Consider the following 14,293-nt stretch of genomic DNA (forward strand, 5'->3'; position numbering starts at 1 on the left):
TGCTCTCTCTATCAAACTCTCACTTCAAGAACACCAACCCTAAACTCTTAGCCTCCTCTTTCTCCCTTTTCCCTCTTGCCTCTTTTCCAAGGTAGAAGATGATGAATAGTAAACTCTAACTTGTGTTTACTACTCAAACCCTAAGGTCCCCTTGACTTAGTCAACTTCTTTAGACTATGTTGACTTGGATCCATAAAGAGAGGGTGCCCATATAATTCTTCTTTGTCATTCTTCCTTGGGCTCTTGGGCTTTGATTTAGAAACCAAGAGAGTGTCTCCATCCTTGTCTCTACATCTTCAAATTCTCACAAAGGACTAGAATACCCTCGGACTTCTTTCTTTCATATCTTCCCCGTCCGAACTCCGATTGAATACCGTTTTCACCGTCGGACTCGTCATTGACTATACTTGTCATTTGATTTGCTTGAAGTCTTTTTCTCTCATTTTCGGCACATGAAATGATAGTGATAATTCGCTCCTTTTAATCCGAATCACACGCTTAACTCCAAAATAAGTACCTAACATGAAAAACACATAAAATATTATTGATAACACTCGAAAATGACTAATTAGTCTAAGTTAGACTCTCCAAATGTGACATTTTCTTGTCACATCACCTCAAGAGAGGCTGAGGCTGGAGCTGGAGCTGAATTTTAGAGGTTGAGCTGAGGCAAAAAAATTTGGGTGAAAAAGTGGTCTTTTTGACCTAAGACAGACTGGGGTTGGAGATGCTTTAAGTGCCTAGGAATGAAAAAGGAATTTGAAGATGTATAAATGAGAGGTAGTTTTTTCGTGATTTTTTAATGCAAGACCTAATTATAATTGTCTTCTCTCCAAATTAATGATCAAATGGTATGAAAACTCCCTCCATTTGCCATAATGAATTTTTTTCTTTATGGGATTTTGTTATCCAAGACCTAATTTTTGTTCATTAGGTTATTTTTGGTTACACAAAACTAGATTTGGATTATAATTTATTTCCTTTCATTTTTGAAAATTTGAATTTTTTTGTGTACGGGAAATTATTTTATTTACCATCCAGTTTTTTTTTGTCAAGAAACAATTAGTTGTCCTGATATTTGGACTGGAAACTCATTTTTTGGTAAGGTTAGATTTATTTTGATTTTACCCCCCAAAAATTGGACCTCTCACTCAAAAATCAAATGAGAAATAACACATTAAGTTTTAGAACCCGATCCTCCCAAACTCGCGCACAAAAAATCCGACCCCGACCTATTCCCACCCCTAAATTCACGCCTGCCTAGGGGCGAATTAATTTTTTTTTTCTCCCCGTGCCCTTCGGAAAATGACCTAAGGGTGTGTTTGATTGAGAATGTTTCGGGGAAAATAGAAATAGTTTCTCTAAAATTTAGATTTTTCATTTGTTTGGTACTCACTTTAAGGAAAGAAAGACTTTCTCCTACAAAAACTCAACAATCTTTTACCCGGTCAACAACAAAAATAACAAAAAAAATTCTTTCAACTTCCACGATGCTTTCTTTCAGCAAAAAAAACTCCACGATACTTTCTCTCTCAATCCTAAAGCTACAAGTGAGAACTCAATCGAAGAAGCCATCAACGAAGAAAAAGCAAGCTTTCGGCAAGTTTCTCTCTCTAAATGGGTTATTCGGATGTGCAATCTTCATAATATTGTGAATGATCATAACTCATATCATCACCAGATGGGATGCCTCTTCCACTTCTGCAATATTAATGGTGTTGATGAAGATCATACCAATTAACAACTACTTAATGACTTCATGTCTCATGTGCCTATAAGATACTTCTTCAACTTTGATTATTAATAAATCATCAACATCACTATCAACTATAGATTTGGATTTAGACTTAGGGATAGTTTAAATAGATTAAACCATTAAGTAGAAGAATTAGAATCTCATTTTAACATTTCAAGTTTTGTATTTAACTTAACATATGATTTCTCATCAAAAAAAAAATATTTAACATATGATTTCTTATAAATTAATTAGTGATCAAAGACTACCTATTTCCTTTGGTTGATTAAAATCTCATATAATGGTTTCATTTATTTATTTTTCCATGTGTTTGAAGGGCTTTCAGATTAAAGGTTCTAAGCCACTTGAGGCATGAAATGGTACAATCATGAAGCATGTAGGTGTAGGTTACTATAATTTGATTCTTACCATTTCTAACAATATACGATGAATTTTATAGTGAATAACAAAATTGAGAAAAAAAAATAACATGACAAACCATAACAATAGTAAATGGAAAATTGTAAAATTACATATTTTTTTCTTTGCGAATATTTATGATGAAATTGTTTCTCCGAGAATATGTTTCTCCGAGAAAGAGTTTCTCTAATTTTTTTCCTTTCCCCGAGTTCCTGTCAAACACAACCTAAATCTTGATTAGGGTTTCAATTCCGGTTGAAGAAGAGACGGGTAAGGGGATCGGGAAGAGAGAGAGAGAGAGGGAGATGGGGTTGCTGTCGAACAAGATTGGGAAGGAGGAGCTTCAAGCAGGAGATCACATCTATTCATGGAGGAACGCTTACCTCTACTCTCATCACGGTAATCCCATCAATAATTCCCCTTTTGAAGAACAAATTCATCTCTCCTATTGATTTTTTTCTTGCTTCCCTCACTTATTAGTCAAGTTTTCTTTTTCTTGATTTCTAGTATTGTTTGGTTTGTTAGAGGTTGATTTTGCCAGTAGATTGTTTAATCGCCCATTCCTGACACATTCCTGTCCTGTGCATCAAACACCATTCCGTTCCCCTAGGTCATACTAAACCTATTCATCGCGGTACATTTCTACTAGTTTCAGGGGCTTGCTTCTTCTAATGGTGTTTAGAAGCAGAAGTAATATAACTAAAAAACCCCCCTACGATCATTTAAATAAAACAATGAAGTAACTTTCAATTGAAAAAAAATGATACTAAGCTCCATTATTTAAATTATATGTAAAAATGTACCCGTTTATAGAATTAAAACCCACAAGTCCACTAATCTGCAAATCCAAAACACGGATCCTACACCTCGTAGTAGTCCGCTATACATATGCACAGTAAATGTGGCCCGTGCATGCAACACAGTGAAAATAAAAGCAAAAATTTAGAGAACTTACGTGAAAATAGAAAGTTGTAGAGATTTAGATAAATGTGAAAAATAAAAATTAAAAAAACGAGCTAGTGATGGAAGGGATTTTAGGGTAAGATAGATTTTAGGGGTTGGTTATATACGAATGTTTTTAAACTCAACCAACGGATCTCGATACCTAGAATTGAAATTCGATTATTGGCTTTACACTGGGATTATCTGTCCCACTCTAAAAAACATCATTCTGTTATATAATAAGAATGTACATGTGTGTGTAGATTCCAAATACTGTTGGTGTTCATGTTAGTAGCTATATGATAAGTCAGTTACTTCAGGAGTAGGTGTGTTTATGTTATGCATATGGTGGCTGCCGGTGCTCAATTGTTAATCAATTGCCCTCCTAGGGTCAATGGGTTTCATTTCATCTCATAGCTAAAACTTTATGGTTCAATATTTTGTGTCGTTCTTGATATTTTGTTCTCAGCAAGGAATCTTTATTTCTGAATGTGTTAATATGTGTTATTTATTAATCAGTTTGATGGTTGTTGTGGAAATTAAACTATTAGGGATATATACGAGCGAGGGAAAGGTCATCCACTATACTCGTGGAGGAGGTCAAGAGATTGGGACCGGAACTATCCTAGACCGTGTCATCTTCAGCTCCTCTGGTACCCACACCCCTTGTGAAAAATGTGTTGATAATCACGAATCAACAACGAATGGAGGTGTGATATGTTCTTGCCTCGATTGCTTTCTATGTGGTGGTGATCTCTACCGTTTCGAGTACAATGTGTCGCCGGGTTTGTTTCTTGCCAAAGCCCGAGGAGGGACATGCACACTTGCCAGTTCCGATCCACCTACTGATGTCCTCTATCGTGCTTCTTTCCTCCTCCAAAATGGATTTGGTGTATACAATATTTTCAAAAACAACTGCGAGGACTTTGCGATCTATTGTAAGACAGGTTTGCTGGTTGTGACGAGTATCAGTGTGGGGCGGAGCGGGCAGGCTGCCTCATTCTTAGCTGCCGCTAGTGCTATCATTTCTTCACCACTTCGATACCTCACCACTAGTTTTACAGGTTTGTCAGCTGTAGCAGGTGGGATGTATTGTGTTAGCAGATTCGTTTCTGATATGGGAGTGCGTCGTGATGTGACCAAAGTTCCAGTCGAGAGCCTCGTAGCAACTACAAGCATAGACGAAGTAGAGGTTCCAAGGTAGGAAGAAGGTTAAAGAAGAAATGTTATCCGTTGTGGTGATGGTTCGTGATGCAATTTCATACGAAATGGGGTTTTCTCTTTTTCTTTTTGCCTAATCAGAAACATGTATAATTGTTGTGAGAATTCATTTAGAAGAGAAATTAAGGTATTAAAGAAATCTAGGTTTATTTTATGTATAAGAAAATGTGTACTGTATATATTAAGAAACGGAAGAAATAAAGGTACTGAAGAAAATGAAATTTTTCTTTCTGTTGATTCTGCTTACTATAAATTTGAGTTTCGTGTGCTGTTTGTATAAGCGAATATTTATATCGATCATTAGAAATGAAACAATTCAATAATATAAGCTGATAGGCGTCCTTTCAACAAAAAAAAAAAAAAGAAGCTGATAGGCCTTAACATGGTCTCAGTCTTGGCGTATGGTCCCTAAAACTATATTAATGAGTCCTACAGGGTCGGCCCTAAGGCCAAAGCAAGCAAAGCCTTGCTTTGGGCGGCAGTCTTGAAAACAGACGTATACTCAGTATCAGCGACTCGCTCTATCAATGGTAGTTCATTGAACTTGAGATAGAATAAAAGCTCATGTTAACACTGAGGACAAATCACCAAAAGCCTATGGATATATCTAACATGACTACACCAAGCCCCAACATTAGCTATTTGACCTAAATATATATGATTATTTCGATGATAAACATGGTTTACCACTTGTCTCCCGGTATTTTTTATATTACAAAAGGTTGGTGATGTCGAACTAAACTTATGTAATGTCTGAGCTGCATGACATTAATATCAACGACATTTTCAAATCATGCTCTAGAAACTTCGTAAACCTGCAACATGGTAGAACTGGAATTTCTGGTGGCAGGTTTACACCATACAGCCACTCAACTACAAAGCCCAGTTAGCTTGATTCTTCCGCATCAGCTGTAAAATTTTAGATCTGATCACAAAATGTACATCAAATTCGAAACCCCAAATCAGAAATTGATTAAAAAGAGTAAAAAAGTCAAGAACCCAAAAAGAGATCAACAATTTTTTTTGCGACTTTTTCATCAGGAAAGTTGTTCCAATGGAAGGTCAAATGCATTTCACCCAACATACTACATATAAGATTTAGATAACTTGAATGATTTCAATAAGAAGTTCTTCGGTTTAGATAATTGCTTTGAAGTTTCAAGCAAACAAGCCGATTCTTGCAAAAAGCCATCTTTTAATCATCCCAAAAGTAGGAAAGTCCAGTAGGTCACAGCAGGATATCCATCAAGCAAATAAAGTTCATTCTTGACTGCAGCATGGTAACGATGTCAGATTATCGACAAGGATTCGTCGTTCTTTCTGGTCAAAATCCCATATACCTAGGAACAGGTTTATTCTTTCCACTGTCTTCGCCTGATTCTTCGTATCAACAACAAAACTCTACACCTAATAACATCGTAGATAAGAACCACATATGAAATAGAGGGGTTGCGATTTCTTTTCACTTTATGCTGGTGCTGCAAACTCCAGCTTCACCTTTGATCTTCTCTCCACAGAAACTCGCTTCGATCATCCTTCAAGTTCCAATTCAAGAGTTACTTGCAAAGTAACATCCTCCCCAACCGTCACATTATCACCTTCCATCACCTCATACGCCATGTCTAAGATAGGAAACTGATTGCAGAAGCTTGCAATGTCGAACTGAATATCGAACATCTCCAGCAGCTCCTTCCTCTTGTGTCATCCTTCATTTCAACCAGATCAACCACCGTTTAAATACATTTTCCTGGGTTGTCTTGACATTTCATCACCAGCTCTTTGGAGAAGTTTGGAAGCTAGTGGAACGTTGGTTTTATCATGAGTTTCTTATTTAGATTTTCACCAGAAATCCTTGCAGGAACATACCCCATGTTTGAAGTGATGAAATCTAACACGGTCTCTTACAATAATTTCTCGATCAAAAGCTTTTGAGACATATTTAGTAAAGGAATGACAATCTCTGCAGACCCGTAAATTTTTCACAATCCGCAGGCTTGTTCCTTCCGATGTATTTGCTAGTCCGAAAGCTATTGCAAGCTTTTCACTATGATAACTACCCGGATTAGAATAGCACTCTTCACCAATCTCACACTCTGACTCCAGAGATACATCCTCAACCTTGTAACCAACCAAGGTTGCTCGATGGATTATTTCCTTTAATTTCAAATATATTAATTCAGAATCATCATGTGATTTATCATCCACGACGAACTTATGGACATTGTTATCAACTTCAATCCAGCTCCAACCCGGGACTGTCTTGATTCCTTGGGTTTTAATCAATTTTCTCATCCTTGCAACACCTTGTTGATCTCGGGCTGCTCCATAAATTCCAGCAAGAAGTACACAGTCCCCTGCATTCAGAGCCTTGAGATTAACGAGATGCCTCATAGCCACTTCGCCTAGTTCCACGTTTTTATGGATCTTGCAGGCACCGAGCAGAGTGCGCCAGAGAACAGGATCTTCCTGTGTTGGTGATTTATCAATGAATTCCATCGCCTCCTCCAATTTACCAACACGGCCAAACATATCAACCATGCAACCAAAATGCTTAATGCCAGGTACTATATTGAATTCAGAGCTCATCATCTTAAAATACTTCATTCCTTCATCTATCCGGCCTTGATGACTACAGCCACAGAGCAAACCAAGAAATGTAATGGAATTTGGTTGGACTCTTGCTGCCAACATCTGTTCGAAAAAGGGAATTGCTTCGTCTCCACTACCATGAACTCCTAATCCGATAATCATTGAGTTCCACGAGAACACATCTCGTTTTCGCATTCTGTCAAAAACCCAACGACTCATATCCAAACTGCCACACTTTGCATACATGTCAATAAGAGCATTACCCACAAATACATTCTGCATGAAACCATTTTCATCCACAAATTTATGAATCTGAGTACCAAAATTCAGAGCCCCTACATGAGCACAAGAAGAAAGCAAGCTAACAATGGTGAATTCGTCGAGACCCACATCCGAATTTCTCATCCGACTATAAACTTTTAACGCCTCGTCATGTAAACCAGCCTGGGAGTAACACGAAATCATCGAATTCCAACAGACCAAGTCCCTTTCAGGCATTTCATCAAACACTAATCGTGCCATTCCAATCAACTCATTCCCTGCATATGATCTCACTAAATTTGTGCAAACAACAACATCATTTGAATACCCAGATTTAGTTATCAACCCATGAACCTCTCTACATTTCTTTTGAGTCTTAGCTTTCTCACAAGCCTTGAGAAGAAATGAAAAGGTGAAATTATCAGGTCTAGATAAGCCTTGAGACATCATATGGTTATAGTAGAAAACAGCTTGGAGAGGAGTTGAGCTCTGAGAATAACCCCTGATCATTGAGTTCCATGTTGATGTTTGTAGGAATTTGAACTGAGAGAAGAGAAAGCGGGCGTACTCTAAGTTTCCTGAGATGGAAACAGCACATAAATTAAGAAGCTTATTTGAAATGATGGGGTCATCTTGGTAGCCATTGAGGATGACTTGAGCATGGATTTTTTGAAATTTGATCATATTGTTGCATCCTTGAAGAAGTGATATGATGTTGTGATATCTTGAACTACCTGGGGTTTGCATGAAAACCAAATGAATTTGTTGATTAGTTGATGGATCACTTTATATTAGGAACTTGGCGCCTACACTAAATAACTCTTTAAAACAAAAGGCCACGTCTCCCTCTTTCCCTCTGGTTGTTCCGGCGAAGGGAAGGAACCCCTTTTTCAGAACTCCCTTTTTTAGAGACGAAAGGGACCACAACCAAGGTTTTTAGTGATACTCTGGTCGAACGACCACAAAATTGTTTTGTTTTACCATAGCCAAATGCTTTTAGTAGAATTTCAGACGTCTAACACTAAATACTCAGGATCACAAACACAAACATAATGTGGATTCCTCTATTTGAGACACAAGCAAATTGACTCAATCTCCACATTTAGGTTATCTAGAACCAAATCCGAGACCCTTTTGATTTCTCTTTGACAGTGATACTTTATTTTTGAATATCAAAACTCCTTCTGACTGACAAATTGACTTTCAGTGATGGGAAGTTTTGTTCTCTAATTTTTGTCTGAGTAACTAAAAGAATAAATCTAAAACTTTTTCACACTTTTACTGATTTGTCCTTACTTGAAATTCAGACAACAATCTGAATGAGACTCCTAAAATACTCAAATCAAAACCTTACAAAAACCTCTGATGAAATTTTTATTAGATCTGTATTTGATTTGGGATTCCTTGATAAAGATTTAATCAAATCCTTATCTAATAGGAATCCCTGGTCGGCGTAGGCTCCCTTCCCATGGGACTCGCAACCAAGCCTTCAGGAGTCCCGTGAAATGGGTTCCCAATCCGGTCGGGCTTCACATGGCAGGGCCAAAGGACGGGTCATGCTAACCACCTCGGGTCCGACTCCTAGCTAGACCCTCGTGCATCTTTTGGTCGGTGCTATACTACGCTCCAAGCCATGCACATTTGCCTTCTAGTTAATTTTATGATCAAGCCAATGTTTGTTTTTTGTGTAACCTGTGTAGGATTTAGTCGCTATTATTCACGAATCAACTGATTAAGCTAAAGACTATAGTTGGATTTTAGCTAAAACTACTATCCATAAAGCTATCGAACTTAATGATCTTCATTAATTCTCTTTTCCGACTAAGAGATCACATTGTCATCTTGATCGAAGAACACCTCCTTTAATTTCTCACTTGTCCTAGAACAAGTGCAATGCTTGATTCTCGTGTCGCTCAAAATTTCATCTGAAAAATTAGGCAACATTGTACGTTATCCTCTTCCTCAGATCTTCTCCTAATCCGAGTCATCTGACAAACCAAATAATTAACTCCTTAATCCATTTGAGCATAGCCACGTGTTTCCTAATTCTGTCTAAATTTGGCTTTAGGTTATCACTCAAAATAAAGAGACTACTTCGTTGAATCTCAAACTGCTCCTCACGAACTGGGAGACAAAACCTGCAGAGAATTCGAAAACATCTATGACGTTCAAGTCAGTAAGGTGTTCTTGCAGCCCCCTTAAATTAATTTAGTATGAAGTTCTAAGTTTAAGAATTGGACCTTCGATTGATCGTATTAACTTGAGATTCAACTTGTGATTCTGCTTGTTTGAGGCGAGTCAGTTGCTTTATAGAGGCTTGTTTAACTAACTGTTAATACGACATTAATGAGGCGGCGAGAACCCATCGTTTTAAAGTAAAACTACTATTTCGTAGTCAAAAGATATTGAGATTCCTTCTTTGGGTTCAACCTTTATATTTGATAGATATCAGTTCCCTTATTCAAGGATTTTTAGTATTTTGGACATGTCTTGTTGCCAATCATGTAGGTTTGACAGGAAAGTTTCTTCCCTTGGGATTCTTGTATCCCAAGTTGTTTAAATACTTAAGTTCTTTGCTGCATATGATCTTAGACTAGATCCAGGTTTAGGTTGGGAAAGTATCATCCACACTTCTATACCCCATATTTGGGGATTAAGGCAGCAGCCCTACTGACGTGCAAACCTGATTCTTTTTACCAAAATTCAGGGCAAACGTGACTCTTTTGAGAGCCAGAAGAGGGCTTAGGCGCATACGACACTTGTGCCGATCCCCCAGTTCTGGGCTTGAGTCCAGATTCACGTCCCTGGTGACTCAACACGGGGTGACCCGTTAGGTTCTTGATATTTTCTTGACTTATTGACCTAGTCAACTGATGACCAATTTTTGGATCATCATTTTCAGTTGCTTCTCTTCAAGTGGTCCTATTTTAAATGGAAGACATAATCAATTATTGTACTCCCACTTTACCTTTTATGTCCCCCGTACCCTACCCGGTATCCGACTTTGTAACTTCCTTCTACCACACGAGGTAAGTGTGACATATGATAGGTGGAGTACTCTGGAATCTCCCCAAATTTTCTATGAACGTTCTTATGATGCTCAATTCTTATAGAATTCTCATGGTACGTTGACTAGTGTATACTCCCCAATCATATATCCATGTAATTGACTTAAATACCCATATTCATATAGCCCATGGATCTACGATATCAGTTAACCTCGCATTTTAACCTACTTAAGTCATTAATGCCTATCTTAATAACATGGGCTAGGGAATGGAATAATGGATAATTCCAAGTTCCTTTAATAGAGTTTGATTCATCAACTCATACATTTGAGGAACACATTTGGAACTATCCATTAGTTTTGGGTTGTCATTCATTTCTAAACCAAAATTAAAAGATGATAACAAAAGTTAGTAAGTTAAATACGTAAACTTCCTTTATAAATTTAAATTACATAAACTTCTTTTCAGTGAACTCTCTAATCACGTGGTACTTCCTCTAGATCTACTTAGATTTCTGTAGTACTCGAGTTGCTAAGGCTTAGAAATAACTCCATTATTAGCACAATAAGGAACCTCTCCTTTTGTATGTAAGGTATGACACCAACTTCCACAGTGAACTTCTTAATCCCAACTCCTTCCTTGACTACTAGGTATTTTGCTTGTGGTAGAGTTTGCAACAATGCTCTACTTTAAACTTTTCCAACTCACTGCTTCTCTATTCAAATAGAAGACATAACTAGATTAAGATTGGGAGTCGACTCTCTCCGTTTGGAAGCTTGCATCTACATGGTCTTCTAAAACCAATTTCTCTCCCCATCCCTCTCATATACCAAATATGGTTCCTTAGTGCTAATGTGGGAACAGGTTCGGGCATATCCATGGTGACCTATAGATCAGACTCAGTCGTTTCACGTACTATATATCAAATAACAATGGACTTAGCGAGCAGACTCCGGCCGGAAAAACAAAATTTTCTTGCATTAGAGTCCTCCATGAGAACTAGCTCGCAACTGATATAACATGCTTCTTGGAGCTGTCCAGGTACTGGGATACATTAGTTTTAAAATATGAAATTTTTTTCTAGTAAATATAAAGTACTTTACACATTGTAACTTGTATTTCAAAGAAATAGAAAACTAAGAAGCAAGAGAAAAGACACTAAATTGTAAGTGAATGATTTTTTATTCAACTGTCATAACTAACTTTCATTAATTCAGTTGTGTTAAAACAAAGAAAAAAAAAACAAAAACAAAACTTGTCAGCTTAATTATTTTTTATAGGCTAATAAGATGGGAGTTGATGAAATTAACTTGATCTATAAGTTTGACCAGGTCTCCACCCAACTGGAATAACATTATTCGCCACAATCGACCTTCCAGAGGATTGAGTCAAACGTAGAGACAAAGGACCTCCGAGTGGAGTAGGTGAATTGAGCTTCCAAACAGCACCAAATGATTCCTGCATTTTTTGCCATGCTCCTGAAGGACCATCCTTAAGTTCCACCCCAGAAAGATCACCATCTCCATCTTCATATTCAACTAATGTGGCAAAATATTGAGGGTTCGAACCCGCATCCACACGAAAAGTAAGCTTCGTTCCACCATAGTTACATGGAACTCTGCAACCACACAACCATACCTTTCTTTCGTCAGAAGTTTGACTCAATGCACTTATGGCACAATTTTTGTACATACAGTATGTGATTAGAAAGAAACATTTCTCTTGGGAGTTATAATCAAAACCGTTCAATTAGTTGTCTTTTGTTAAAAAAGAATACGAACCGTTGATATTGAATTTGAATTGTTCCGACAGTGCGTAGGGTATCTGCTTTGCCAGAAACAGCCAAGGCTCCAAAAGCCGTCCCACTTAAGTCAAAATGAACAGATTCTTTGACACACCCTGGACACTCATCTGTAATCACCACCTTTACTAGATTACCTGAACACGCCGGATTCGACGTACATTTTACCTTTTAAAAGAAACATCAGGTTATTAGAAAACCCAAAAATCCAATTATATCACATGAACACACATAAGGAGAAAGTACCGAGCCATTACATTATTTCGACGTTCATATAGCAGCAGTTACTCGATATTTTACCTGATAACAACCCCCACAGCCTTTGCCAGATTTGAAAAGAGATGGGCCTCCTGCTGATATAAAGGAAGAAAAAGGAGGTAGGGCTACATCTTTTCCATAACCACAAGCACCACCTACACAATCACATACAGTCTCGTGAAGGCCAATCATAAATTGTAACCCTAGAGATTAAAATGGTATGTTTGGACGAACTAAGGAAATTTAAATCCCTAGAGATTACTTAGATTTCAATTTCTTTCGTTTATTTGGAAAAATTAAAATCTTAGGAATCAGAATCCGAGACAACACCACCACACAAGACCACCTTCACAAAATTTTGACGTATTATGAGAATCATAAATCTATATACATTTGAAAGTCGGAAAAGAAAATCATGTTTTCTTAAATCATATTTCCTTAACGAAAACATTACATAATGCTTGTTGTATTAAAAGAATGTTCCATGTCTAGAGAGTAGGCTTTGTGTTCATAAAGAAATTTGGTCCTCTTCAAAAAATCCTGCGAAGTTATTAGTACGTCAGGATAATTTCAAACTACCCGAAAGAACCGTTGTTACATGATCGAGTTTTATTTGCTTTTTCCACCCAAAAAACCTAAATTCATTAAAATAATATGTAACAAAAGCACTAGAAATATTCAAAAGGAGCTGCTAAAGACACTTGGCTTTTGTGTTATAAGCGGACAACTCTATCAGCACTCGAGGCTATTTTTCAAAAAGTCTATTGGTATTCGGCTTTTCGCAAGACATAATAAATCGTTAATAGAAAAAACAACTGAGCCATGACCATTTTTCTCAGAAGCGTAAGATTTGAACTCTCGTATCTACAATGAAGATGCATACATGTTACCACTCAATTAAAGTTAACTTCACAGACCATGATTTTACTTTTCCACTTGTACATACCATCACTTCCAGCACCTTTAGGGCTACCATACCAGGTTGCCACAGCTGGGGCCCAACCATAAACGGCCAAAGACCCATTGAAGACAAAAATGAGGGCCAAATACAAGGAAAAGAAAGATGAAGTTTGAGTACTTCCCATTATGCTGCTTAATTATATACTAATTTTGATCACTTACATATAATCAGTAAGTTTATTGTGGTTTACTCAAGAGAAAGTCAATCGGTTTTTATAGAGTAATGTACAAGGAGAAAATCAACTTCTACATTATATCAGTAAATATCTTTCGAAAATCTTGGAAATTATACTCACAACACGAATATAGAAAATAATAAGTTAATTGAAAATAATATTATTTTCGTATATTCACTATACTTTTCTAGTAGCCCAAGAGTATATATTATTGATAACTATATGCTTATATACCTTGTATATAGTTTGTTTACATAAAAGGTGTCATATATATATATCTACATTATGCTGCAAATAATATAGCTAGAATATACAAACTATATACTCAAATATCAAATAATCAAATTTTATTCAATGGCTAAAGCATGGGAAGAACTTCTTTCGACACACAAGTTCTCGAAGAGATATAACATATTTGTCTAAATTGAGGATGAAGAAGAAGAAGGTTTTTCTTAGTCTTCTTCGACGTTAATATCGAGTTCATGAATCTTAACTACAGTCGTACTATTACGAAATGATTAACACAATACATTGGTATGAGAAAAAGTCTGAAAACTATAAACCCGTCATGGACCGTCAGAGCCCATTGACACATGAAACCAGGAGACACACTCTACCAACTGACGCAAAATAATAAATGGATCGGGATTTTTAAAGTGGTTACCCGACACCCCGATCTTGCCCAACCCATTAGTATTTGCCAGACAGTTTCCAATGAATAGTTATAAGAACTATATTACATATTTTTATGCAACTAATGAGAAGAATTGTATTCTAAGTCTGTAGTGAAGAGATTTGTTTAATTTGAACTTAGAATTAAGTCGAAATGCAAAAAAGTCTTGAACTGTACAAATTTCGGGTTAAATATAGGTTATTTTCACCCAATATAAGTCAAAATGTCCTACAAACAAATGTAGTCACG

At 36.9% G+C, this 14,293-nt stretch overlaps 3 protein-coding genes across 3 annotated transcripts; 1 reads left to right on the plus strand and 2 right to left on the minus strand.

The window, feature by feature from the left end:
• Positions 1-2,209: 2,209 nt before the first annotated feature.
• LOC147557712 (NC domain-containing protein-like protein) lies at positions 2,210-4,555 on the plus strand. The gene is made up of 2 exons (XM_086659321.1): positions 2,210-2,554; positions 3,649-4,555. Exons 1-2 carry the CDS (start codon positions 2,461-2,463, stop codon positions 4,299-4,301), a joined length of 747 nt encoding a protein of 248 aa, XP_086515447.1. The 5' UTR covers positions 2,210-2,460; the 3' UTR covers positions 4,302-4,555.
• A 711-nt stretch (positions 4,556-5,266) lies between these two features.
• LOC147557713 (Pentatricopeptide repeat (PPR) superfamily protein) lies at positions 5,267-8,211 on the minus strand. The gene has a single exon (XM_086659322.1). It carries the CDS (start codon positions 7,913-7,915, stop codon positions 6,158-6,160), a length of 1,758 nt encoding a protein of 585 aa, XP_086515448.1. The 5' UTR covers positions 7,916-8,211; the 3' UTR covers positions 5,267-6,157.
• Positions 8,212-11,481: 3,270 nt separating this feature from the next.
• LOC147557714 (expansin-B15-like) lies at positions 11,482-13,320 on the minus strand. Its single transcript, XM_086658925.1, has 4 exons — positions 13,182-13,320; positions 12,278-12,390; positions 11,958-12,145; positions 11,482-11,794 (listed from the first exon to the last, which is right to left on the minus strand). Exons 1-4 carry the CDS (start codon positions 13,318-13,320, stop codon positions 11,482-11,484), a joined length of 753 nt encoding a protein of 250 aa, XP_086515051.1.
• Positions 13,321-14,293: the final 973 nt, after the last annotated feature.

This window comes from Eschscholzia californica, unplaced genomic scaffold, assembly GCF_041429995.1.
Source record: "Eschscholzia californica isolate CP2 unplaced genomic scaffold, dmEscCali1.0.p SCAF_2, whole genome shotgun sequence".
NCBI lineage: Eukaryota > Viridiplantae > Streptophyta > Magnoliopsida > Ranunculales > Papaveraceae > Eschscholzia > Eschscholzia californica.